This window comes from Felis catus, chromosome D1, assembly GCF_018350175.1.
Source record: "Felis catus isolate Fca126 chromosome D1, F.catus_Fca126_mat1.0, whole genome shotgun sequence".
Taxonomy (NCBI): Eukaryota; Metazoa; Chordata; class Mammalia; order Carnivora; family Felidae; genus Felis; species Felis catus.
This window is the reverse complement of record NC_058377.1, coordinates 57,449,082-57,476,854: the sequence shown is the minus strand read 5'-3', so window position 1 is coordinate 57,476,854 and position 27,773 is coordinate 57,449,082. Positions and strand designations below refer to the sequence as shown.

Here is a 27,773-nt window from a genome sequence, read left to right as displayed (position 1 = left end):
AGTGTCCTGTCATATTTTAAAATTTTATCTATAGGGGAAGCATTTTAAGTATTGGTGAGGGACCCCTGGGTGGCTCAGTTGGTTAAGCATCTGACTTCCACTCAGGTCATGATCTCACAGTTTGTGAGTTCTAGCCCTGCATTGGGCTTTTTGCTGACAGCTCAGAGCCCACTTTGCATCCTCTCTGGTCCCCCACTCTCTGCTGCTCCCCTGCTTGGTGTGTACGCTCACTCAAAAATGAATAAAATATTTTAATTTTTATTTATTTATTTTTTTCAACGTTTACTTATTTTTTGGGGGACAGAGAGAGACAGAGCATGAACGGGGGAGGGGCAGAGAGAGAGGGAGACACAGAATCCGAAACAGGCTCCGAGCCATCAGCCCAGAGCCTGACGCGGGGCTCGAACTCACGGACCGCGAGATTGTGACCTGGCTGAAGTCGGACGCTTAACCGACTGCGCCACCCAGGCGCCCCGAATAAAATATTTTTAAAAAGTATCATTTGTGGTACTAAGGGCAGTGACTAGGCATGGGTGTTATTAATTTGCTTAGATTTGTTAAAAATTTTTTTAGATGTTTACTCATCTTAGACAGAGCACGAGTGGGGGAGGAGCAGAGAGAGAGGAAGACAGAAACGGAAGCAGGCTCCAGGCTCTGAGCCGTCAGCACAGAGCCTAACTCAGGCCTGGAACCCACGAACTGTGAGATCATGACCTGAGCTGAAGTCAGAGGCTTAACCTACTGAGTTGCCCAGGTGTCTCGGATTTCTTAAAGGAGTATTTTTTTCATTTCTTATTGTTTGCATTATTTTAGGCTGTGTCATTAAACCGTAAACCTAACAGATTAGCTCTTTCTCATCATTGATTTAAACAAGATAATTTCAGGGACACCTGCGTAGCTCAGTCGGTTGAGCATCTGATTCTTGATTTCGGCTCAAGTCATGATTGGCTCAGGGTTGTGGATTCAAGCCCTATTGTTGGCCTCTGTGCTGAGCATGGAACCTGCTTAAGATTCTCTGTCTCTCAAATTAAAAAAAAACAAAACAACAAGATAATTTCAAGTTGTAAAAGTGCTATAAAGAATGAAAATAGGTTTGAGGGGCGCCTGGGTGGCTCAGTCGGTTAAATGTCCAACTTCAGCTCAGGTCATGATCTCACAGTTCGTGGGTCCGAGCCCCGCATCGGGCTCTGTGCTGACAGCTCAGAGCCTGGACCCTGCTTTGAATTCTGTGTCTCCTTCTCACTCTGCTCCTCCCCCACTCATGCTCTGTCTCTCTCTCTCAAAAATAAACATTGAAAAAAGTGGTTTTAAATGTAAAAAAAAGAATTAAAATAGATTTGGGAAGGCATAGACTATATACTGTATTCATTCTAGGGAAAATTAAAATGGGAAAAGTATAGTTAATCATGTATAGGGAAGTGTATCGTTGATATTTAAGAGTATTTTGCATATTTTGTCAGTAAACGTAAAATGTTTGGTGTAATACAGTTAGATAAACATATCTTAGAGACTTAAAAGATATGCAGAAATTATTATTGTATTTGTAAAGATTTTAAGTAATCTCTATATCCAACATGGGGCTCAAACTTACAACCCCAAGATCAAGAGTCACATGCTGTAGTGACTGAGCCAGCCAGGTGCCCCTGGAAATTATTCTTTAATTTTTTTAAAGTTTATTTCTTTTATTTTGAGAGAGACAGAGACAGTGTGAGTGGGAGACAGGCAGAGAGAGAAGGGGAGAGAATCCGTGCTGTCAGCACAGAGCCCAACTTGGGGCTCGATTTCACGAACTGTGAGATCTTGATCTGAGCCGACATCAAGAGTCAGACATTTGACTGACTGAGCCACCCAGGCACCCCTGAATAAGGCACATTTTTGTCCCTGGGGAGCTTATAGTCTAGTGGGGATGGCAGATATATAATGAAGTAGTTAGAATATAGTGTGATAAGTGCTCTAATAGGTATGGCATAGGTTCTGTTAGAACTTAGAAGGCAGGGATACCCTGCTAGCCTAGGTGGTTTTAGGGAAGGCTTCATACAGGAGATGATAACTGAGCTGCTGTCTTGATGAGGAGTTAGGTAGATGAGGTCTGAGAAGAGCATTCTAGGCAGAGGGAGGGCATACCAAAGAGCAACGGGGAACTGCAGAATGTTTCCTAAGGTTGAAAATAGTGAGTGTGGGAGAATGGTGAGAGATACAGGGGCCAGAACAAGAAGGGTCTTACCTGTCATTGCTAGAGTGTTGGAATCAATCCTTAGGGGCTAGGAAAAGACTGAGAACTTTGGAACAAGGAGTAAGATTTCAGACAAGAGTATCCAATTACCTTTCAACATCACTTATTGACTAATAGGCATTTCAGATTTAACATGCCTCTAAACCCAGCTCCTAATTTCTCCCCCAACACCTGTTTTTCCCCATCTCAGTGACTGACAACTTCATTCTTTGAGCTCCTTAGTCAAATCATCTTTGACTCCTTTCTCTCATACCCCACAGTCAATCCACCAGCAAATTCTGTTGTTTCTTCCTTTAAAATGTACCCAGAATTCACCCATTAATCACTACCTCCATTGCTAACGTCCTGGTCTGAGCCCACCATCACCTCTAGCCGGGATTACTGCAGTAGCCTCCTCACTAGTCTCTCTGCTTCCTCCCTTTCCCCTCAACAGTATATTCTCCACACAGCAGTGAGGAATCCTTCTGAAAGGTGAGATCCTGTTATTTCTGTTCTTTTTTTTTTTTTTTTAATTTTTTTTTTCAACGTTTATTTATTTTTGGGACAGAGAGAGACAGAGCATGAACGGGGGAGGGGCAGAGAGAGAGGGAGACACAGAATCGGAAACAGGCTCCAGGCTCTGAGCCATCAGCCCAGAGCCTGACGCGGGGCTCGAACTCACGGGCCGTGGACGCTTAACCGACTGCGCCACCCAGGCGCCCCGTGTTATTTCTGTTCTAAAGCTTCTAATGACTTCCGTGCTTAAAGTCCTACGTAGGGTCATAAAGCCCTGCAAGTCTGGCACCACTCTTCTTCCTCCACACTTGCCTCTTTTCTGTTCTTGAACTTTGCTTACTTATATTCTTGCCTCAGAGCCTTTACATTTTTAGTCTGTCTGCCTGGAACATTTTTCCCCAAGATATCCACATTGGTGGCTCCCTTACTTTCACGAAGGGTTCTGCTATGAGGTCTTCCCTAATCATCTTATATAAAATCACAGAACTTCTCAGGCTAGTTATATTCTCCTTACCTTTATTTTTTTTTTTTTCATAGATTCACTACTGCCTGACATATATTTACTTATTTGTTAGTTTATTGTTTGTCTTTCTTTTCTACAGCATAAGAGTAGGAATTTGGACTCCTCTGTTCACTGCTCTATCCTCTAGAAATAGAACATAAAGTAAAATTTTGTTGACCAGATGATTTGCATTTTTAAAGCTTCACAATGGTGGCCTTGTGGATAATGAATGGGAAAGGGGCAGGGCAGAATTAACACTTGAAATAGTCCAGTTAAGAGATTTAGGGCCTGGAGTCAAGAATTACTTAGGAGGAAGACCTAATGAGATCTGGTAACTCACTAGACAGGGAGAAGTGAAGGATAATGACTCCAGATTTCTGGTTTGGGTGGTTTGAGCGGATGATGTTGTTATTAGGAATAAATGAAACCATGGGGTGAATGAAATAGACCAAAATGAGAATATGTAGTTAGGTGACCAACCATCCTGGTGTCCCCAGGACTGTCTGTTTTAACACTAAAAGTTCATGTCTCAGGAAACCCCCTCAGATCCAGGCACACCCAGATCATTGGTCGCTCTAATTTTTAGAGGGAAAAGATAGCTGACAACAGAACTCTAGCAGCATGGAATAGGAGGAGATGGTCAAGTCTGTGCAGGAAATGGGGCAGAGGCAGTTGAAGGGGTAGCAGGAGACTCAATGGGGCATGGGATCATGGAAGCTGAGAGAGCAGATGCTTCAAGAAGAGTGGTCAACAGTATAGGTTGAGTTTCCCTTGGAATTTTTGAGTATTTAGCTGTCTTTGGCAGAAGTGTGACATATCAGAGGCACAGTAAATGTTTCTTGAAATAAAAGACACAAATGCTATGCCTCTGTTGTTGTTTTTGTTAAATTCTTTTGTTAAACTAAGTTAAGGGGAGTCAACTTTGGATACTTGCTGGGGCATAAAGATAAAAATTAGTTTAGGGATACTACTAAAAGCAACATTGGGGCGTCTGGGTGGCTCAGTTTGTTAAGCATCTGACTTCAATTCAGGTCATGATTTCACGGTTCATGAGTTTGAGCCCCCCGCACCAGTCTCTGTGCTGATAGCTCAGAGCCTGCAGCCTGCTTAGGATTCTGTGTCTCGCTTTCTCTCTTCCCCTCCCCCATTCATGCTCTGTGTCTCTCTAAAAAATAAATAAATTTAAAAAACATTAAAAGCGATTTTATTTCTACATTGAGTGGCAATTTCAGGTTAATGAATATTCTGAATACTGGGCAGTGTGAGTAAGCTGTTACATTCTGCAGTTCTGAAACAGTATTGTGTCTGAGCGAACATAAAATTTGAATTTCAGAATGAGACACTTATGATCATCTACATAGTGGTTCTTACTGTTTTAGAGCAATCCCTTTGAGAATCTATTAACCCTGAACTGTCTCCTTCCAAAAACACATGTGTATCTTGCTTTCAGTTTAGGGAGTGGAGGGTTAGAGATGGCCACAAGAATCCCAGGCTAAGAGTCACTGATCCCCCTCGTTTTATATCTTAAGGTTAAGAGGCCTAGAAAAATTAACTTATCCAGGATAGTGACTGAACTTTTTCTTGATTCACTGTTGTATCCACTGTGTGTTGTTGTTACTGTGCCAACTCCATACAAGTTGATCCAAACCTGTATGTCCTGTTTAAAGTCCATTTTTTTTTGAACTCTCTGTCTATGGGATGGATCAAAATATTCTGTAAAAATTTGATGGACCATCAGATTTTATATATTTAACTCTTAAGTCATGAATTAAGAGTTGATGGGGTAAAAACTTACTAATAATGACTTGTGCCTTTTGTTTGGAACAGGATGCTGTATGATTATGTTGAAAGGAAGCGAAAGGAGAATTCAGGAGCCCAGCTGCATGTCACCTATTTAGTGTCTGGCAGTCTCATTCAGAATGGACATTCTGTAAGTTGTCAGAATCTTATGAGCTGGAGTATGTTTGAGTTATAAACCATGATACATAGCATAACACAAGGGAAAACAGTAGGATTCAGTATTACGGAAATTTTAAAGGGAAACTTCAAGATGCTGATTATTTTGGATTTTTAGACTGAACCTAAAACTCTAAGTTTGGGTAATATCTTGGCTGTGATGCAGAGAGAGTATCATGATTATTCAGTTTTCCTAGGCAACAAGATTAGGAGACTGCTCTGCTGTTCCTTTCTTCCTCTTCAAAGTGTACTGGGGACAGTGATGGTTAATTTTCATCTTGTTCAGATGTCCAGCCACAACTTGGGTGTTCAGAAAGTCCAATTTTATTTATTTTTAAACTGAGTTTGATTTCAGTTTAAAATTTTGAAAAATTTCATTTTGGTAGGCTTATGTCTGAGTGGCTGAGGGACAGAGGTGTTAATAGGGGACCGAGCTAATGCAGTGCAGAAGCATAGGCCAGGAACACCTTTATTCTCCTGTATCTATTTATAGTCCCATCTGGTATCTGGTCATTCATCAGCACAGGTCACTGCTGTGTTTTTATCATCCAGAGCACAAAGCTTTTTCAGGTCTGCTGACTTCTCTTAGCTACTTCCCTGTCCCTCTTGAGGGCTCAAGGATCATTCTGTTACTGTCATGCCTGGATGAGGGCATCAGAAGCTCTGCTGAGATAACTCGTTCCTTCTTCTTCACTAGACTGATCCTTGGGAACTTTGATAATTTCTCCTCTCTGTCTTCCTCCCAAAAGTAAGGGACACCTTTTCTGTTCTCACTTCCCCAAATCTCGAATCTGAAAGTTCTTTTGCTTCCACTACCACCACCATGAGCTCCATAGAACTTAGCCCAAGGATTAGATTTCCTGCTCAGATATCCACTAATGTTTAAGTTTTTCTCTTTCTTTTGACTTTCCCTTAGAGCCCTCGGCTCAGAAAAGCCTGATTTATCAATATATTGACTGGGGTCATCTTGTAGCAAGAGTTCCAAGCATGTGAAATTTAAAACTTGGGGCGCCTAGGTGGCTCAGTCGGTTGAGCATCCGACTTCGGCTCAGGTCATGATCTCGCGGTCTGTGAGTTCAAGCCCCGCGTTGGGCTCTGTGCTGACAGGTCGGAGCCTGGAGCCTGCTTCGAATTCTGTGTCTCCCTCTCTCCGCCTCTCCCCAATTCATGCTCTGTCTCTCTCTCTCTCTCTCTCTCTCTCTCTCTCTCTCTCTCTCTCTCTCTCTGTCAAAAATAAACAAACATTAAAACTAGATTGGCAATTTAGTAATTTATAAGGAGAAACAACTGCTATGGGATCAGATCCTTATATTCTGTGACCAGCATATTCTTTCCTCATTGGTAAGCTATTTGGCAAGCCAGGTGATAACAAGGTGTTTATAAGTGTAGACAGAATCAGATGTCATTATATATCAGAAACACAAAATTAAGCAGACCTGATTTATTTGCTTTCAGAAATAAACCTGCCACCAGAATCCTTTCCACACATAGCTTTAGAGTGAATACTGCCCAAGTTTGCATCTGAATGTCTTCTTTCCTTTTGTTTCTAGGTTTAACTAACCCCTCCTCTTTCTTTTCTTTTGTTTTTTCTATGAGGCAAAGCCCTTTTATTTATTTATTATTTTTTTAAATGTTTATTTTTTGAGAGAGACAGAGACAGAGTGCAAGCAGGGGAGGGGCACACAGAATCTGAAGCAGGCTCCAGCCTCTGAGGTGTCAGCACAGAGCCTGATGCGGGGCTCGAACCCACGAATTGCAAGAATATGACCTGAGCCAAAGTCAGACACTCAACTGACTGAGCCACCCAGGCACCCTGCCCCCCTCTCTTTCTTTAATTAGTTGTTGCCTTCAATCTAGTCATGTCAATTTTTTTTATTTATCTTTTTATTTTAGAGAGCATGAGTGGGGGAGAAGGGCAGAGAGAGAGAGAGAATCTTAAGCAGGTTCCATGCCCAGCACGGAGCCCAACATGGGGCTAGATCCCATGACCCTGGGATCATGACGTGAGCCAAAGTCAAGAGTCAGATACTCAACTGACTGAGCCACCCAGGTGCCCCTAGTCTTACCAGTTCTTTACCTTAGGATAATTGTGTTCCTTTTTTTTTATTATTACTATTTTAATGTTTATTTATTTGTGAGAGAGAGACAGAGAGAGAGACAGAGTGTGAGCAGGGGAGGGGCAGAAAGAGAGGGAGACATAGAATCGGAAACAGGCTCCAGCCTCTGAGCTGTCAGCACAGACACCAATGCAGGGCTCAAACTCACAGACCATGAGATCATGACCTGAGCTGAAGTCAGATGTTTAACCGACTGAGCCACTCAGTCACCCCTTGTGTTCCTTTAAAGCAGTGGTTTTTATTCTTTTTTTTTTGATCACTGATTCCTTTGAGAATCTGAAAGAAAAATATGTATGTTGACATATTCATAAAATTTTGAGTGAGATCATGACCTGAGCTGAAGTCAGATGCTTAACCTACTGAGCCACCCAGGCACCCCATCCCTGTGTCCATCTTAAGAGGAACCCACTGAGTGGGACGAGGTGGCCGAGTGGTTAAGGCGATGGACTGCTAAGAGGAACCCACTGAATCAGACCTCTACCCTGGTATGCATTGTTTAGCATAAGCAAGTTGGTATTTCAACTGCCAGTATCCCCTCAGGCAGCATTCAGCCACACTGAACTCTCTAGGCCGTCCACATTTTCTCCGGAAGGTACCCATTTTTGTTTGTAGGGCCTTACTTAGAAAGTTGCATAAGTTTGAGTGGTTAATTCCTAATGCTGCTTTTCTAATTAGCTCTATAATTTTTTTGGTACAGTTTTACAGAACCTAACATTTTTCGGAATGACTTTTTTTTTTTTTAATGTTTGTTTATTTTTGAAAGAGTGAGCGAGAGAACAAGTTGGGGAAGGGCAGAGAGAGGGAGACACAGAATCCGAAGCAGGCTTCAGGCTCTGAGCTGTCAGCACAGAGCCCAACATGCGTCTTGAACCCAAGATCATGACCTGAGCCAAAGTTGGACACTTAACCAACTGAGCCACCCAGGCACCCTGACCTTTGTTTTTTTAAGGAGAAAATGCATTATGAAAACATGCTAATATACCCAGTTTATAAAAATTACACTTTTGAAAAAAAATTTAGTTGATTTTATACTGCTTTTTTCTCTTATGTTATATGAGTTTTGGTAGTTCCTAACATTCATAAATATGTTAAAATACTGAAAAATATTTGCTTTAGTAAAGCAAAACTATCTTTAATATGATTACCAAAAACAGGTTAAGATTTCTTTGCAGTTCCTTTTGTCTGTAGGATATATCTTACTAGGGATGCACAATCAGCTAGTATTTTATTTTTTTATTTTTTATTTTTATTAAAAGCTTATTTGTTTTGAGAGAGAGAGTGTGTGAACAGGGGAGGGGTGGAGAGAGAGAATCCAAAGCAGGCTCTGTGCTTTTAGTGTAGAGCCCGAGGTGGGGCTTGATCTCACAAACTGAGATTATGACCTGAGCCAAACTCAAGAGTCAGATGCTTAACCAACTGAGCCACCCAGGCACCCCAATCAGCCTGTGTTTTAGAGTCACTTGCAATAACTCCTCTTTATGGATAAGCCACCAATTAAGTATCTAGTTAAATTCAAATTTTTTCCCACTTTCAATTTTTAGGTTCCCTACTTTTCCTTACAGGTAATTATTTTAATAGATTCTGCTTCTATTCCGTTGTTGTTGTATATATTTTTAATATATGCAAATATATATTCTATTACTCCCCCCTCCCTTTTTTTTAAGAGAGAGAGTGCAAGTGTGGGGGAGAGGGGCAGAGGGAGAGAGAATCTTAAGCAGGCTCCACGTTCAGTGCGGAGCCTGACATGGAGCTTGATCCCACAACCTTGGAATCACAGCCTGAGCTGAAATCGAGTTGGATGCTCAACTGACTGAGTCACTTAGGTGCCCCTTTATTACTCCCTTTCTTAGATAAAAGTTTTCATAGTATACTCCCTATTTTACATTTTGCTTTTTTACCTACAGTAGACCCTGAACATTATTCCATAGCAGTTATAGAAATATTCCTTTTTTTTTTTTAAGTTTATTTATTTACTTAAGCAATCTATACACCCAACATGAGGCTTGAACTCATGACCTGGAGACCCAGAGTCACATGCTCTTTCAACTGAGCCAGTCAGGCGCCCCAAAATATTCCTCATTCCTTATTACAGCCACCTGATGCTACATTGATAATACTTTAGGTTTTTCAACAGTCCCTTATTGATAGTTTTTGGAGTTATTCACAATACATGGCCTTTACAAATTGTGCTATAGTTAACCTGTGTTGTTGTTTTTTTTTTAATATTTTTGCCACTTTTAAGGTTGCGTTTCCTAGGATTGTTAGGATGCATATGTACTTTTGTTGGGTAATTGCCAAATACTTCTCCATTTTTCATTCCTACCAGTAATGTATGAGAGTCCCTTTTCTATATAATGCATGTTGTCATATGTTTCGGGGTCATTTGTGTTTCTTTTCCTATGAATTGTCTTCATACCTCTTGCCTATTTTTTCTAAAGGAGTTTATTTCCTCTATTTTAGAAGCTATATATTAACCCTTTGTGATATGAGTTGCAGGTATTTTTCCCACTTTATCATTTCTCTTTGTACTTTGGCTTAAAGTTTATTTTTGTCATCTAAAAATTGTACATTTGTTAGTTTTTATAGATTATTTAAATTCTTCTTATTGTTTATAGTTAGGAAACTTTTCCTCATTCTCATATCACTTTATAGTAGAATTTATCTTTATAGAAGAATTCACCCATATTTTCTACTAGTATATGTATGGTTTTATTCTTTACACTTAAATCTCTGCTTGGTTTAGAATTTATTCTAATCTGTGAGAGACAGATGCAATTTTTATTTGGTTCCATATGATTATATATTAATTCTCTTTACAAAACTTACTAAGAGGTTCTTTTACTCACACTATTTGAGATGCTGTGTTCATTTTCTTGTGTTTATTTTTCACTGTTTTAAAATTTAGTTTTATTCAAAGGGGCACCTGGGTGGCTCGGTTGGTTAAGCGTCCAACTCTTGATTTTGACTCAGGTCATGATCTCACAGTTCATGAGATTGAGCCCCACATCGGGCTCTGTGCTGACATCATGAAGCCTGCTTGGGATTCTCTCTCCCCACTGTCTCTGTCCCTCCCTGGCTCGTACTGTCTCTATCTCAAAAATAAATATACTTAAAAAAAATGGAGTTTTATTCTAATACGTTAATACTAATGCATGCCTGATAACCTACTGATAATTCATAAGTTTAAGAGTTCACAACATTTTTAGAAAGCACATAATGTTAACATTCAAATAAGGCGTTATAGAAAATTTTGTGAAGAATGAAATGTTTACTATAATCCTTAAAAGCCTTGGTCCATTTTGAAAGATCAACATTGAAGTTTTAAAAATCAGAAGAAAGGAAAGTAAGTTTTTTTCCTCCACAAAATACATAAGAACCACTTGCTGGCATTTGTATTTTGAGTGCCTGGAATAAAATGGGCTACATTTTCAAAGGCAGTTAATAACAGCTTGTACAAGGACTTGTTTCTTTTGATTTAGCACCAAGTACATTAAGAGTAAATACACCATTCAAGAGTCACGTTTCTCCTCTAGCTCTCATATGCCCCACAGGACGTAAGCAAGCATCCTTGTTACCCCACTAAGGGATCAAATCATTTTCATTTTAATATGGCAACTCAGATTATACTCACCGGTAGAGTTTCTTCCTGCCAAATAACAGTGGCCATAACTATGGCAGTGAATGCTAGCAGGTGCCAACTTCTTTGATTAGGAATAAAGAACTCAGTCAGCAGTTGGTCTTTTTCAGCCTGTCATGTAAATGCTTTTAATTGCTATAGCTGTTTACTAATTATGATTGTTATATATATTAAGGGAATTTTCCTCAAGCATACATGATCTATTTCTGTTTCCTTGTGCCATGGGTTTTCTTTTATTCTTCTTCTTGTAATTATTAATTACAAGGCAGATCTTACATTTTGATTACAAAGCAAACTAGCAAGTAGATCCTAAAGCACAAATTTTTAAACTCAGTAACATTTGAAAACATAAGACTTTACTTACGTTTTCTGTTGAAAATTCAGCTTTGGTGTTTTTGCAAGAACTTCTGTCTGTTTCTGATGTAAATCATCCCTCAGTGCACATGTATTTTCAAAAGAACAGTCTTAGGAAAATGAACTTTCTTATGTGCTAATTAATACTTTTTTTAGTAAATTGAAAATTCGAGTAAACTGAAGGTATGTTTAATGACAAAATAAATACAGCATATGTGACTAGTTTATAAGTGTCTTAGTGTATAGGTAGCAGTGAATTTGCATCCTGCAACTAATCTGTAAATCCAGTTTTTTTTTTTCTTGGAATTTTATAGACATAATATCTCACAAAGCCATATACCACAGTGCTGAAGATGCTTTTTTTTTTTTTTTGCATCAGTCTATGCAAAAGCCCCTTATAAGATACTTTCCCCAAATAATATGGAATTTTTTTGTTTCTTTTCCATAAAGTAGGGAAACTTTATCAACCACTTATTCTTCTGAACAAATGTTAGGTTACTACCAATTGCTTTTTTAATTTGCTCTAAAAGATTTTTTTTTTAGGGCTGCCTCGGTAGCTCAATCAGTTAAGCATCCGACTCTTGATTTTGGCTCAGGTCTTGATCTCATGGTTTGTGGGTTCAAACCCCACTTCTGGCTCCGTGTTGACAATGTGGAGCCTGCCTGGTATCCTCTCTCTCTGCCCTTCCCCACCTCATGCATGGGTGCTTTGTTTCTCTCTCTCAAAAATAAATAAACTTAAAAAAACATTAAAAACTTTTTTTTTTTTAAGTTTAGACATTTCTGATGTTTTTCAATTGCACACCCACAGATTACTGGATAAAACACTAGATAATTTCAAAAGATGAATCTTCATATTTCACTCATTTGACACATCCTTAATTTCCAGATAAAATCAGTAGAAATGAAACTAATAGAATTCTCAAAGAATTCATACATGCCAGTCTTAGGATAAGGAGCTTCTAAATGCATGGACGAGGAGCTTCTGCTCGTCTTACTAGGTAAATGCAGTTTTCCTCATGAAGTAACTGATGCTTTCTGGTTCATTTGTGGAACTTTTGTTTGTAGGGAAGCATATACATAGGGCCAGATCTTATCAGTTTCTGTTGTGGAGAATGTATCCTACACCCCTTTTGTCTGGTAGGTAATATTCCAGGACCAGTTCTGTTTGGGTTTTGTAAGCCTTCCATCTCTTGAGAACCATTTCTGGTCTGTTATTCTCACACTGGATGATAGGTGCTCCAGTCAGATCATCACGGTTTTGGGAGGGATGAATTTGATGTTGTAGACCGGGTGGCTAGGTGGATGAATTTAGCAAGGAGTGAGGTGTTGTTTAATGACCTCAAAGGGCATGTTCAGATTAATCACCATGTCTATCTGATAAACGATCCAGGGCTTCTGCTTATGGAAGTGTCCTTGGAAAACTATCTAATACCCAGCTATGTTGGGTGAGATTTTTCAGTTCACGAAGGGCCAAGCTGAGTCATGACATTGTCTGAAATGAGCTTCCCTTGTTTAGTGAAAGTCTTGGCTAACCGATTTCTGTGTCCCAAGCCCATTGTCTCAGAGTGGGTCCCTGTGGAAGAGGGGCTTCAGCTCAAAGTATTTTGTGATGTGCGATGACACACCTTGCCCGAGCTCGGTGCCACCATGATCACTGCGTTCAGGAGGCCCGGGCTGCACAGAAAGGGGGCTTTGGCCTGGTTGCACACTCACCCTGTTCTGTGGTTTGGGACCTGTGGGCTGGCAGCACTGTGAGCTGAGGGCTGCCATTTGTTTGGTTTTTCATTGTATTGTTGATATGTATATTCTGTCACTTTCCTTAACCTGATGAAGTTTTAAAGTAAACAGCTTAAGTTAAAAAATAAGCCTGACTTTATGAAACTGTAATACAGATTTTTATGGGTACCTAATGTTCGTAATTTCACATCAGGGTGCAATTGAACTATCAGCAAAGAAACTTTCAAATTGGAAGTTGTACTACTACTTTAAACACTAATGAGATGTTATTTCCTTACAGTGCCACAAGGTTGCAGTAGTGAGAGAAGATAAATTGGAAGGTAAGTGTTTTAGCAACTTAGCAAGATTTTCCTCTTTTGGGATCACTGTAGGTACAGAAAAAATCTGCCCCTAGCATCTGCATACAATATATTTAGCTATTAAACTGAAGAGCTGAATATTCCTTTTATTAGTAGTTTCTGAAACATGTTAAAATAGGATACCACATCTGCCTAACTTCCCATTTTTAAGACCAGTAGCTGCTGACATTTATAAAGCACTTTAATCACAGGATTTCAAAGCTCATGTGATTCTTGCAAAAAAACTCATGAATAACATGTGGAACACCTCATCAACTGTAAAAAGACAGTAGTCTCTAAATACTGTTTTGTGTTCCAGGACAGTTTTTTAGGAAGAAAATTAAAGATTGCTTTTCCAAAGTCAGAAAGATTTAATAGAACTTCTAAATTAAATTTATCTTCCCATTTCAAAATTATTAATGCTATGGTTCTATTTAAAAATCCAGTTCAAAGGAATTTTATGACAGGGTCCACATGATCTGGACCTTTGTCTCAAGACAAAACTTGTACTGTTGTACTTCCTATACAACACCACCAGTGGTGTCATTTTCTTACAGAAGAACTCTGAGGTATTTAGGGTGGTGGAGATGTCCACTTTTTTCTTTGTGAATTCCTACCGTGGTAGGCAAAGTGAGATTTATTCATTCAGTAGATACATCATGAGTATTTATACTCTGTCAGGCTCTGTGCTACGTGCTGGAGACTCAAGCACATTCCCTTTCTTCGTGGAATCTAACATTTGTTCTTGTCATGTTCTTCTGTGTTTCTCCTCTGCAGACTTATCTGGTTAGTATTTTTTTGTTATAGAGTTGCTTTGTCTGCACAAAAATTGAATTACATAATTGAGTCTTCTCAGGTAGAAATTATTCTTCAGTTATATGCTAAAGATTCTTCCCTGACTAAAAAAAAAAAAAAAAAAAAAAAAAAAAAAACCCAAAACATCATAGTCATCATCAATCATTCATTAATGTTTACCGAATGTCCACTGGATGAGTGATACCCTCACAGGTGTGGTACTTAGGACTGACTCACCACTACCTACCTTGTCATGATGTCCCCGTTCTAGAAAAAAGAGTTGATGTTATACTGTGTATGTGACTCTTTGGCCTTTTAGGGCTTTTTGGACCACCACAGATTGCAAATGGTTTTAATGCAGAAGGGTTTCTTGTTAAAGTCCCCACATGCTATGAAGTTTGTGTATTAACAGACTGCTTTTCCTGTTGACTTGTAGCAGTGAAGTCCAAGCTAGCTGTGACTGCCAGCATCCATGTGTACAGCATCCAGAAAGCCATGCTAAAGGACAGTGGGCCTCTGTTCAATACCGACTATGACATCCTTAAAAGCAACTTGCAGAACTGCAGCAAGTGAGCTCCTTAATGTTCCTTGTGGGCTTCTTTACGAATTGATTTTGTAAGATGTTTACACAGTGGCTGCCTCTTAAGAGTGAATGCCAAGTCTAGTAAAACCCCATTTATCTTGCAGTAAGACACATGCCTGGTTTTATTAGTACATCATAAGGTGAAAAATAGCAGCCACAACCCATATTGAAAACCCCAGTGGACTCCCCATAAATCTATTTCTCATGTATTTATCCTGTCACCGCCACCAGAAATGTTTGTTGTGCCCCCTCATTACTCCCTTACCCCAGTCTCTGCTTGTCTGAATCCTACCCATTTTTCAGGAACCAGTGTAAACGTCCTTCAAAAACTATTTCTAATTTGTTATCCCTCTACCTTCCATCCAAAAGCAGTTGATCTTCCACAGCCAGGATCACATCTTGTTTGTTTTTGTACTTTATATCGTTTTCAGTGAGGTGATGGACCATAATGCACAGGCTTGTGTTGTGGCTTTGCTGCTTAATAGCCTGGTGGTTTTGGGCCAATTACTTAAACTCTTTGAGTTTGGGCTTTTTCGTTTTTAAATTAAATTCATTTTAAAACTTTTAAATAGTAATACCTACTTTGTGGGGTTGTATTAAGAGTTCACATCAGTTCCCCAGACATATTAAGCACCTACTACTTTGATAGGTACTAAGTGAGATCATTTGAATTCATTCCACAAAGTTCTGATGAGTACCTATGGCATGCCACACACTGTAAAGTGAATATGGCCCAGTACCTGCTTATGGAACTGATGGTCCTATGGTAAACACTTACATTATAGCATGACAGTGCTATAATAGGAGTAATACTGAGGGAGGCTATTTGGGGGGCATTTGTGGGAAATCAAATAGCTAGGGCCTGTGTTAGGAGATTATAGGGAACGCATTGCAAAGCAGAACACTGCTTTCTGGCCTGCTCTTCTCATAGCCCTCTGAGTGATCTCCACCGTAGTGGCCTCCTCAAGACGTCATGAACAATGACTGATTACCCTCCTCAACTCCCATGAGCAAGAAGATTCTTCAAACAAAAAAGGGGGATAGGTGGGAAATCAAATAGCTATGTCCTGGGTTAGGAGAATGCATGCTTTCCTTATAATCGCCTAACCCAGGACATAGCTATTTGATTTCCCACAGACATTCATCCCTCACTTTTGGGTGGGGTGGAGTGATGAGGCAAAAGAGAGAAGGCTTCCTAGAGGGTGTGACATTTAAGTCAAGGCCTTAAGGCCCAAGTAGAAGTAGCCAGTAAAAGGAGAAGTAGAAGGGGCGCCCGGGTGGCGCAGTCGGTTAAGCGTCCGACTTCAGCCAGGTCACGATCTCGCGGTCCGTGGGTTCGAGCCCCGCGTCAGGCTCTGTGCTGACGGCTCAGAGCCTGGAGCCTGCTTCCGATTCTGTGTCTCCCTCTCTCTCTGCCCCTCCCCCGTTCATGCTCTGTCTCTCTCTGTCCCAAAAATAAAATAAACGTTGAAAAAAAAAAAAATTAAAAAAAAAAAGGAGAAGTAGAAGAGTGAGGACAGAACTGTGAGGAAACATGGTGTTTGTGTGGAACCAAAGTCATTTTCTATGGCTGGACTTAGACTGAGAGGTAGGAAATAATGAAATATAAGACTAAAGTAGGACTCACAGTCTACACTTTGACTAGTAGGTTAGAGAGTTTCGACTTTATTCTGAGGGCACTGGGGAGCCACTGAGGATTTTGAAGCAGATGGGTGAAATGATCAGAGCTGCATTTATAGAAAGATCACTTGGGGCACCCAGGTGGCTCAGTCAATTAAGTGTCCAACTCTTGATTTTGGCTCACATCATGATCTCATGGTTTGTAGGATCAAGCCCCACATCAGGCTCTATGCTGAAAGCGCAGAGCCTGCTTGAGATTCTCTTTCTCCCTCTCTCTCTGTTCCTCTCCTGCTTGTGCTTGTTTTCTTCCTCTCATTCAAAAGTAAATATTAAAAAAAAAAAAGATCACTTGGCTGCAATAAGATGGTGAACATTGATCAGAAGGGAATAATCGGGAGACAAAGCCATCAGTGAAGAGAGATGTTGCAGTGATTCAGGGTGGAGATGACAGTTATCTGAAGTATAGTAGTTGTATTGAGGGTGAAGAGGTATGAAGGTTAAAGAGTCATGCTGTCAAAACCTGGATGTTGTTGTCACGCTTGGAGACCAGGTGTGTGTATGTGGCTGGGTGGGGGGGGTGGTTCATGATGTTAAGGATGATAACCATATATCTGACTTGGTGGCTGAATTGGGTGATGGTGTTATCAGTAAGAAAGGGAATATGTGGGGAGGAGTAAGCTTGCGGGGAGAAGGAAAAATGGTGAATTTGGTTTGGACATGTTGAGTTTGAGAAGCCTGTGGGGAGTCCAAGTGAAGATGTCCATGCAATAGATAGATGAGTCTAGAGCTAAGGAGAGAAATCTGGCATGAAGATAGAGATTTCGGAATCAGAGAAAATAGGTAATTAATTGGGACACAGCAGTAGATACAGTCATTCACAGAGAATGCATAGAATGAAGGAGGGCAGAAAGTAAAACTCGAGGCCATGGTTACTAGCTCTATAACCTTAAGCAAATTATTGAACCTCTCTGTGCCTCTGTCTCCTCATCAGTAAAATGAAGCTAACAACGGTACAAAGCTCAACAGGTTATTGAGGAGTAAATGAATGAATATATATAAAACACTTAGAATAGTGTTTGGTACGTAGTAAGCACTATTTAAAGATAGCCACTTTTCAAGGGATGGGCAAGAGAAGGGGAGCCTAAATGGGAGCAGCCAGAGCTGAGAGGAAAATCACGAGAATATAGGGGGCTCTAAAAGCAAGGAAAGAGTTTTAAGAGGTAGGGACTGATTGGCAATATCATATCTTACTGAGAAGCAAAGTAGAATAGGAACTGAAAAGTGTCCATTGGATTTAGTGATGGCCTTTGGTAAGAGGCTTTTCCGTGGCGTGGCCAGAATCTGGTGAACTGAGTAAATGGGAGCATGATAAAGTGGGACAGCAAAAGTGGACAAGTCTTCAGGAAATTGGACTGTAATATGGAGAAAGAGAGAGGAAGCTAAAGAGGATTTGAGACTGAGAGAGAATATATACATTGTTGAGAATGCCCTGAACTTGTACTATTCAGAAAGAGCCATAAGAGAAGAAATGGTTGAAGCTACTGGGGGAGATGGGGTAACTGATACAGCCAGGTCCTTGAGGAGAAATAGAGACTTGCCAAACACAGTTTCTGTAAGTTCCATGAGAACAGGGATTGTGTCTATTTTGTGACCAAAAAATGGTGCCTGGCAAATGGTAAGCATTTAGTAAGTAACTGTTGAGTGAATTGATGATAGACATTGGTTCTTTTACTCTACCGCTCAAACCTTAATAGGCACACAAATATTTATTAAATAAATAAATATAATTCTATAGCTAGAGTAATAAGTGGTGGGGTTTTTAAAATTTTTTTAGTGTTTATTTTTGAAAGAGAGAGCATGAGTGGGGGAGGGGCAGAGAGAGAGGGAGACACAGAATCCGAAGCAGGCTCCAGGCTCTGAGCTGTCAGCACAAAGCCTGATGCAGGGCCTGAAGCCACAAATTGTGAGATCATGACCTGAGTTGTGATCCGAAGTTGGATGCTTAACCGACTGAGCCACCCAGGCACCCTGATAAGTGGTGTTTCTTAGGGAAGGACTACAAGAAAAGATGAATATCCTGATAGGTTTATGTAAATTGTACTATTAGATTTCAAAAATAATCTGTATTAAAATCTAGTTGTGGCATGTCAAGCTCTAGAAATCAGTTCTTCTATTGTATCTGAGTAGACAAACAGGAATAAAGGGGACTCAGAAGTTCAAAATGGTATTTACTCAGGGACCACTAAAGTAAACATGGCAAAGTAGAAATGTGGTAATAGGAAGCACTTTAATGAAACCTTACTTAAATACTTAAAGTATAATGGGTAGAAATGTGAAGAATTTATCTCCAATAAAGAAGTTTGTAATTGCCCTTGAGAATTATGGGCCAACTGAAATCTGACTCATTGTTTCGTGTGTTTTAAGAAGTGCTGTGACAGGAAGAAAGTTGAAATTTTAGGACTGAGCAGATTCTTCTCTCTTCGGACATGTTCCCAGCCTAACTTGGTCTCTTCCTTGTTGCCAGTTCTGGTCCTGACCCTAAGGTGTGGAATGTAGACCAAATGGAGAAAGAGTTGTTTCAGGGCCAACTTCAGATGTTGACAATGAAATAAACCATTGCTTTTTTCTGTGTACATGGAAGCACTGCAAGGCCAGAGAGGAAGACTAGTGGGTACAAGGAAATGATTTCCGTCTGTTCTTAACTCTGATGCACAAAATATTTGTGTTAGTGTGGGGTTTTCTGAAGTGGACTCTAATAAATCAGGGGAAGATTTTGGAGCTATAGACTCAGCTTTGGGGCTGCTCAGTCTAAGGTTACTTCTGAAATTAAATGATGTATCAGGGACTTTTTTCTTAGGCCAGTTAATCTAGAAGTTGTGCCTGGTTGATCTCTCGAATGATTACTATTACCACATAGTTTCTTTCTGAACTTTTCCCACCTCAAGTGGAGGTGATACATTAAAGAAGGGAGAGAAACCAGAAGCCTCACTTCCAGGGACTTCAGTTCTCATTCTTTCACACGTGTTTCTATGTGCCAGGCCTTGTACTGGGTACCTAAAATACAAAAGATGAATATTACCCTTCCCTACCTCCAAGGAGCTCTCACCTACTCCCAGTAAGCTAAAGACTGGGGGAAATAAAATGTTTTTCTTTGTCAGAAAAGTTGAGGAACTTTGCTTTAAGCACAACTGGGATTTGTGTGAACAAGGCACATCTACGATGATTATAGAAGAGATGAATGCTCCCTTTAATATGCCATGCATACCGTTCCACATTTCTTCACTTGGCTTTGGGCATACTTGTCTGGTGCTGTTAGTGGGTGTTATTAGAAATTTTTAACAAATGACAATAAAGGACCACAGGTCATAGGAGCCAGTGGCTCTGTTCCCAGCTTCTTCCTTGTTTTAAAGCATGACCCACTCTGGCCAGGAGAGTTGCCAGGAATTTTATTAATATTTAAAGCTCGTAATTTTGGTTCAGTCAATATTTATTGCATACGTAGCTCTGTAAGGTGAAGGTCTTTAAACACAAGAGATAACCATTTGATTTCCCAAGGATGTTGACATTACTAATCTTCTGTTATTTTTTGGTATATTCTTACTGTTTTGAATTGGGGTGCTTTCTTCAAAAAAGTAAGATGTTCAATATGGTATGGTAGAAGACCTCAGATTCCAGTCCTAGTTCTGTTACTGACTAGATGTATAATCTAGGACAAGTCTCTCAACATCTCTCCAATACTTTTTTCTCTATCTAAATTAGAGTTTTTATTTATTTTTGAGAGAGAGCAAGCAAGGGAAGGACAGAGAGAGAGGGAGACGGGAGACAGAATCCCAGGCAGGCTCCACACTGCCAGCACAGAGCCCGTGGCCAGGCTCAAACTCATGAACAGTGAGATCATGACCTGAGCCGAAATCAAGAGTCAGACGCTTAACCGACCGAGCCACCCAGCCACCCCTGCACAAAATAATTTCTAAAATCCATTTTAGTTCTAAACTTTTCTAATTTAATAGTGTTAGAGGTAGAAAGTATTGTGTGGAAGAAGCAAGACTTTGAAATTAATGTAACATTTCCAACTTCAGGTTTAGTGCCATACAATGTGCAGCTGCAGTTCCCAGAGCTCCTGCTGAATCCTCATCTTCCGAAAAGTTTGAGCAGTCAGATCTTCAAGTATCGAGTGAGACACAAGCCAATAATGAGTTGACAACCAATGGTCATAGTCCACCTACCTCCAAACAGATTTTACAGCAGCCCAAGGGAATAATGGGAATGTTTGCCTCTAAAGCTGCTTCTAAAACCCAAGAAGCCAACAAGGAAACCAAAACAGAGGCTAAAGAGGTAACAAATATAAGTTTAAAGATGTCTTTATAGCTCAGAATGGGTAACTAGAAGAGCATTGTAGTTTAATCACATAAGGTTCCAATATATAATAATATAGTCTAGTTTTTCCATTGAGTTCTGAATCCTTTAATTCTTGATATTCTCGTCTGAAATTGTCCTTTTTCTTTTGAAAATGCTTCTCACCAAGCTTTGGATTCTTCTGTAAAATGGTCCTGTGCACATCACAAGATTGTTTTGCAAGCCAATTGAAATCATGCACGTGAGAACACTTGAAAACCATAAAGTGCCAGGAATTGTATATTAGCAATATGTCATTTTGGGAACATCTTATATTCTGAGCTTTGCCATGTATGCCTTTCTTCCTAGTGTATTTAACATTCTCATTCTGTTTAATGAATTTTTCTTGTTTTTTTCTTCATCTGCTTCCCTTATTTATTGTTCACACATCTGAACTAACTTAAGTGCACTGACTTAAGAAAAGTCTCATTAAAAACTATTAAAAAATACTCCAGAAAAGCATAATTATTGTTATTTTTTAAGGTTTAGTTATTTTTGAGAGAGAAAACGAGTCAGGGAGGGGCAGAGAGAGGGAGACAGAGGATCAGAAGTGGGCTCAGCAGAGACCCTGATGCGGGGCTCGAAGTCACGAACCAGGAGATCGTGACCTGAGCTAAAGTCAGACGCTTAACCAACTGAGCCACCCAGGCACCCCATAATTATCGTTATTATTGTTATTACCATCATTGTGATTTTTGGCCTCTGCTTTGGAAAAGGAGAGGGGAGTGGAGGGAAAACCCCTAACATTTATAGAACTACTGTGTGCCAGTAGTTTGATCTTTGCTTAAATCCTCCTAACTATTCTGTGAGGAAGAGATCTCCGTTTTGTAGGTGGTGAAACTAAGGGCTAATTGCCTGGATATCAGATTGCTATTACATGGCACAACCAGAATTCAAATCCACTTCTGATAATAACAAATGTAACATTTTGGAGGTTCCCTTGTTGTGTATCATACTGCCTCTGGTCTGTTTTAATTCTATCAAACTAAGCAGTTTTTAAATATACTCAAAAGTTTAGACACATTCATGGGTAATAATTCTGTAAGAACTATGAGTAACTAAGCTTTGGAGATTAACATCAGATACTCTGGTGTGGATTTGTTCTTACATCTCACGCTGACACATTTTGGCATGATTATATAGGGACTGTGCCATCGTGACAATGTGCCCTGCAATTGAAGAGATTGTTTAAGACTCTGACTTGAAGAACAGCCTAGACACTAAAAAAAATCATATGTGTTTTCTGCTTCTAGGTATCTTCTGCAGGCAACAAGGCACCAGGGAAAGGGAATGTGATGAACAATTTTTTTGGAAAAGCTGCTATGAGTAAGCATGTTTTTACCTTCCTTTGATTAATACATGAATGGTAATATAATAACATATTTGAGGTGAAAGCCACCTTACCCAGTTTTTACCCATCTGGTGTACCATGTAGACTTGCTGCATCCTAACATAAATTTGCAGTCTACTTACCAATATATTGAATGGAAGTAACCCAACTGGAACAGTGGATTTTAACGGGTGAGCTGAGTTCAGTTTACCTTGGGAGGTAGTTTACTATTCCTGTTTTTACTTCCTGCCTTGAAAAGACGATTATTGGTTTCATAGGGCTCTTGAAAATGGGTGATAAAATAGAAGGGAGGCTGCTTGGTTAAACAGTATAGTGTTGAGGTTAATATCCTAGATGCTGGGGTCAGTTTGCCTGGTGTGACCATTATTAATTATTACCTCTGTCTCCCAAGGGGTTGCAAAAACAAATCTTTTTGACATTCTATAGTTATTTTTTACAGATTATTCATGTTAATGAACTAGACCTCAGTATGAATTAGAAGGGCACAAGTGATTGTAGCCATTTAGAAATAATACTTTTTGAGAAAGCAAAATTTCCTTTATTTAAAAACATTTTTTTAGTGTTTTTATTTTTGCGAGACAGAGAAAACCAGCAGCAGGCTCCAGGCTCCAAGCCGTCAGCACAGAGCCTGATGTGAGACTCAAACTCATGAACAAGATCATGACCTGAGCAAAGTCAGAAGCTTAACAGACTGAGCCATCCAGATGCCCTTAAAAATTTTGTTTTAATTAGAATTCTTTCATATGGAAAGAACCAGTAGTCACATATTTTCATACTTCTCATACCAAGTACACCTCCCCTAAGGGCTATGTGGCATAATACCAGAAAGCATTCAGGAGCCACAGGACAATTATGGCACACTTTCTTGGAGCATCAGTTTTACAAAGATCTTGTGGGAAGGTGTTCTGTTACATGCTTGTGCAAGAAAAATTAGTCAGAATTCTGCTTTCCTGTGATGGTCGGATTAGTGGTTGGAGGAGGCGTTGGGGTAGATAGTGTTTATTTGCCATAAAATCCATCAGAGGAGGTTTTTGTCTTTTGAAAGTATGTAGAAAATTTGATACTTCAGGTTATTGGGAAGCGTGTTGTATTGTTGCAGGCAGAATGCACAAGGAGGGCTCCCTACTTCTGTGAAAATAGATAGTGCTAATGTCACTGGCCTGCATGGCTGGTACTGGTACTGAACCCAATCAGAGTGTGTGTGGTTCCTTGGTGACTTTTAGGTCCACGTTTTTATTTTTGTTTTGTTTTCTTATGCATTTGTAACCAGTGAATTTAAAAAATTTTATTATTTCTAAAATATATAAGCTGTGAATATTTGCTAGTTGTAAAAAAAAATCAAGCTATACAGAAGTATATACTTATTCATGTGTTTATTTCAGAAATATTTATTGAGCAAGTACTGTGTACTTGCAACTATTATCCGTGGTGATACAGTGGAGGAAATGTAGACAACCAAGGTCTCAGCCTTCATGGTCCTTATATTCTACTGTGAGAGACAGACAAATCAATAAAGAATAAAACAGTTAATTATTTTAATTGCTAGGCAGACAGTGATAGAAGGAGTAGGGAAACTGGATAAAATAAAAGAATTAAATACTTACCTACTAAAAAGAATGGCTTCTAAAGTTGATTTATCTAACTTTTTTTCAAGGATGAATGTTTAGAGTAAAATGATGAATGTTTTATTGGATGAATGGTTTAGTGGGTTAAGTGTCTGACTTGGCTCAGGTCATGATCTCATGGTTTATGGGTTCAAGCTCCACGAGGGGCTCTGTGCTATCAGTGCTGAGCCTGCTTCAGATCTCCTGTCCCCCTCTCTCTTTCTCTCTCTCAAAAATAAACATTAAAGAAAAAAGTAAAATGATAAATATTTTTATTGTATTTGAGATATGACAAGATCATTGTGATGAAAGTGAAGAGAGTTGGGTGAAAAGAGTTGAGGAGACTTGAAACATTTAAAATTTAATGCTGGGCAATAACAAGTGTTGGCAAGGATGTGGAGAAGTCAAGCCCTCATATACTGCTGTGGGGAATATAAAATAATGTGCTTGCTCTGAAAAACAGTATAGTAGTATTTCAAAAAGTTAAGTAATTATCCAGTGCTTCCACTCCTACATATCTACTCAAGTGAATTAAAACTGTATGTCCACATAAAAAACTGTACACAAATGTTCATAGCAACATTATTCATAATAGCCAAAAAGGTGAAACAACCCAAGGGTCCATCGTCTGATGAATGGATAAACACAATGTGATATAACCACACAATAGGATATTATTGAGCCAAAAAAGGAATGAGTCCTTGAACTATAACATGGATGAATCTTGAAATATGTGAAATGAAAAAAGCTGGACAGAAAAGGCCACCTGTTATATAAATTTATTTATACAAAATGTCTAGAATAGGCAAATCTAGAGACAATGTAGATTAGTAGACTAGTGTTACAGGCTAGGTTGGGATTGGGGAGTGACTGCTCATGGATACAGGGTTTATTTTGAGGTGATGGAAATGTTCTAAAATTGGATAGTGTTGATATTTGCACAATTACAAAACACTGAATTTTATACTTTAAAAGGATAAATTTTCTGGCATATGAATTATCTCATTAACAAGAACCGTAATGCTCCATATGTGAAAAAAATTACAGCATTGGTGACAAAATTAAAAAGTCATCATCTGTATCTTGCTTCTAAAGGTGTTTCATATTTTGAGTATAAAAAGGAGATGCTTTTAATTAGTCAATGATACAAATGATTTGATCATTCAGAAAAAAAGAAAATGTGGTTAAATTTTCCTTAACAGTAGTCTGAAAGTGTTGCAATGAGCTGCCTCTTTACCAGCTAATTGGCCATTTGTAGCTGCATATGTAAATAATTTGGAGTTCCCCAAATACTGTGAAACCACGACAGAGTGAAAACTCTGGATGCTGAATCTCTTTGGTCACTGGTATTTTAATTAAGATCAGTTTCCTGAAATTGGTAGACTGTATGTAATAGCCTTGCTTTCCTTACCCCAGGAGTGAGGTAGGAAATACTTGGAGGTTTTTCCTCCTAATTATTTTATTTTACTTATTTTATTTTATTTTATTCTACTTTTTTGAGAGAGTGGGGGAGGGGCAGAGGGAAAGGGAGAGAGAAAGAGCATCTCAAGCAGACTTCCCACCCAGTGCATAGCCTGACGTGGGGCTCGATCGATGGATAGATCTCATGACTGTGAGATCATGACCTGAGTCAAAATCAAGAGTTGGACGCTTAACCAAGTGAACTACCCAGGCGCCCCTATTATGTAATTTTAAAACAGTTGCTGTCAATATGATATAAATTCTGTAACAATGCAAATTTTGCATAAACTTTAAGGATATACATGCAGCTTCAGAGAACTGGTTTTTTGGGAATCAGTTACTGACTCTGGACCCCCTAGAGATACATGTTTACTCTCCTGTACTATTTGGTGGAAAACTTGAGACATACTGATACTTGAGAACAACAGTTTTGAAAAGGCAAGAGAAAATGCCTCCATTCTCTGGTGGATTCCACCAGATTTCTCAGTCAAGTCTTCAAAAAATAAAGTATAAACAAGCTGCATGTTATACTTTTATCTATCATCTATTCTTTCAAAGAATATACTTTGTTTATAAATTATTATACTAAGCTGTGTGTAATGGCCAAGGCTAAGCTATCAATTGGTCTTTTTCCTACACTGTAGCTGGTTTTAGCCATAGAGCCTCATGCTGTTCACAGCTAAGAGTATTTTATGACTTTTCTTGAAAAAAACTGTCACTGAATATAGCACGAAGGCTATTCTATGATTTCTCAGATGGCTAGGCCCATCCTGCTTGCATTTTTTAATCCTCTGCATGGCATAGTAGTTGCAGCTTGGTGTAGGGAAAGAGGTAAGGATTTTGAGGAGTTAAACTGACCTAGGTTCAAATCCTGTCTCTCAGCCTCTTCTGTCAGTGTTACCTTGGGTAAGCCATACAACCTCACATATTAATCCCTTTTAATCCTTACAGTAATCTCATAAATATTCAGTTTTTACAGAGAAGATTGACTTTTAGGTAACTTATCCTGAGTGAAAAAGTTTGCATCAAACTTTTCTCATTCCAAAGTAGTCTTTTAATTATATAATTAAGATAATACTGAGATGATAAGAGTATCCAGGTTTAAGAAGATAGAATGGAATAGGAAATAAGATTTTGGTACGAATGTCTGTTGTCACTATTTGTAAACTGTATACTCGGGAAACGTCTCTTATCTCTCAGACTCTTAATTTTCTCATCTAATAAGTGATATATATAAATGAGAATGATGATACTTCATATAGTTGTATTTGCTTTTTCTAAGCCCTGCTTTTACTATTATTTGGCCTGGGAGTTGTGATATAATGAAGGATTAGCAAGAGGCAGAAATGAAAACAGTTACTGCTAGAGTGGTAGTTGGAAAGGAGAAATGTTCTCTGACTAGACCATGAGTTCTGTTAGGACAGGGACTGTTTTTTTATCCCTTTAGCCCCCTGCTCCTAACCAATTACTTGGCACTTAGTCGACTATCAGAGGAATAATAGATTGATATTGCACGATGAGGTTATATATCATCTGTTATACTATACTTGTAGATAAACTTAAAGTCAATTTGGATTCAGAACAAGCAGTGAAAGAAGAAAAAATAGTGGAGCAACCTCCAGTGTCTGTCACTGAACCAAAGCTGGCAGCCCCTACAGGCCTGAAGAAACCCAGCAAAAAAGCAGAGCCTGTTAAGATGCAGCAGAAGGAAAAAAAAAGGTAGGAAAATTTTGTTGCCTGTGAGGGAAGAGTGTCTCTGCTGGGGGTGAGAAGGTCTGTTTGGGCTTATTGACAGTGGGCAGTTTTCAGTTGAGTACTAAATCCTACTTAATGCCTTAGGGATACAGCTGTATAACCAAAATGAAGAGAGAAGCTCAGTAGCTTATCTAGGGAAGTAGAACTGTGGAACAGCCAGTGTAGATGGTTTAGAGCCCAAATCCAGTTTTTTGGGCCCCATTGAACTAAATTGATTATCCTTTTTTTTCTTTACTTCATTTTAAATTTGTGGACATGGCATAAGTGTGCCTGATTGTGTCTGTGTCTGTTTTTCACTTTAGATTGCCAAGTGAGGGGTTACTATTTCCAGTCAAATTTAAGAGAAAAAGTTCTTTGTTTTCTTTTTATATCAATGAGTTTATTTTTCAAGTGGTAAAATGTAATTAGAAAAGAAAATAAAAAGCACACAAGCTGTTAAAAATGGATCCAGGAATTTGAGACACTACCTCATAGTTGGTAGGAATTAGTCTGTTGAAAGAAATTCTAAAGACACTGTCAGCACTGATAGGCCCAGAAATACTTGACTTTTGTAGCAAGGCTGGGGCTACTCTAGTAGAAAACATCAACAAAATGCTCAAGTTTCAGAGGGTCAAGGCTCTGTCCAGTGGGCCTTACCTCCTAGGAGTATGTGAGATTGGTAGGTTAAAATGTCCCCAGCCCATGGGTATAACACTCATTGTTGACAGTTTGTCATTGTAGTCAGGAATGCGTTCAGTATTTCATTACCGAGTGTGATGTTAACTGTATGTTTTAAGTAGATGCCCTTTACCAGATGGAGGCTGTCCTTTTCTGTTTTTTTATGGATGGGTGCTGAAT

At 39.2% G+C, this 27,773-nt stretch overlaps 1 protein-coding gene and 1 pseudogene across 2 annotated transcripts in view; one reads left to right on the top strand and one right to left on the bottom strand.

The window, feature by feature from the left end:
* The window catches only part of POLD3 (DNA polymerase delta 3, accessory subunit), a 51,338-nt gene that overhangs the window by 6,941 nt on the left and 16,624 nt on the right, over nt 1-27,773 (top strand). For both annotated transcript variants that reach the window (XM_006936939.3, XM_019811826.3), the window contains exons 3-8: nt 5,058-5,160; nt 13,315-13,354; nt 14,604-14,736; nt 20,450-20,705; nt 22,019-22,091; nt 26,735-26,900. In XM_006936939.3, the coding sequence (XP_006937001.1) occupies nt 5,058-5,160; nt 13,315-13,354; nt 14,604-14,736; nt 20,450-20,705; nt 22,019-22,091; nt 26,735-26,900 (771 nt within the window). The remainder of the gene's footprint in view (nt 1-5,057; nt 5,161-13,314; nt 13,355-14,603; nt 14,737-20,449; nt 20,706-22,018; nt 22,092-26,734; nt 26,901-27,773) is intronic.
* LOC102899991 lies at nt 12,312-13,083 on the bottom strand (annotated as a pseudogene).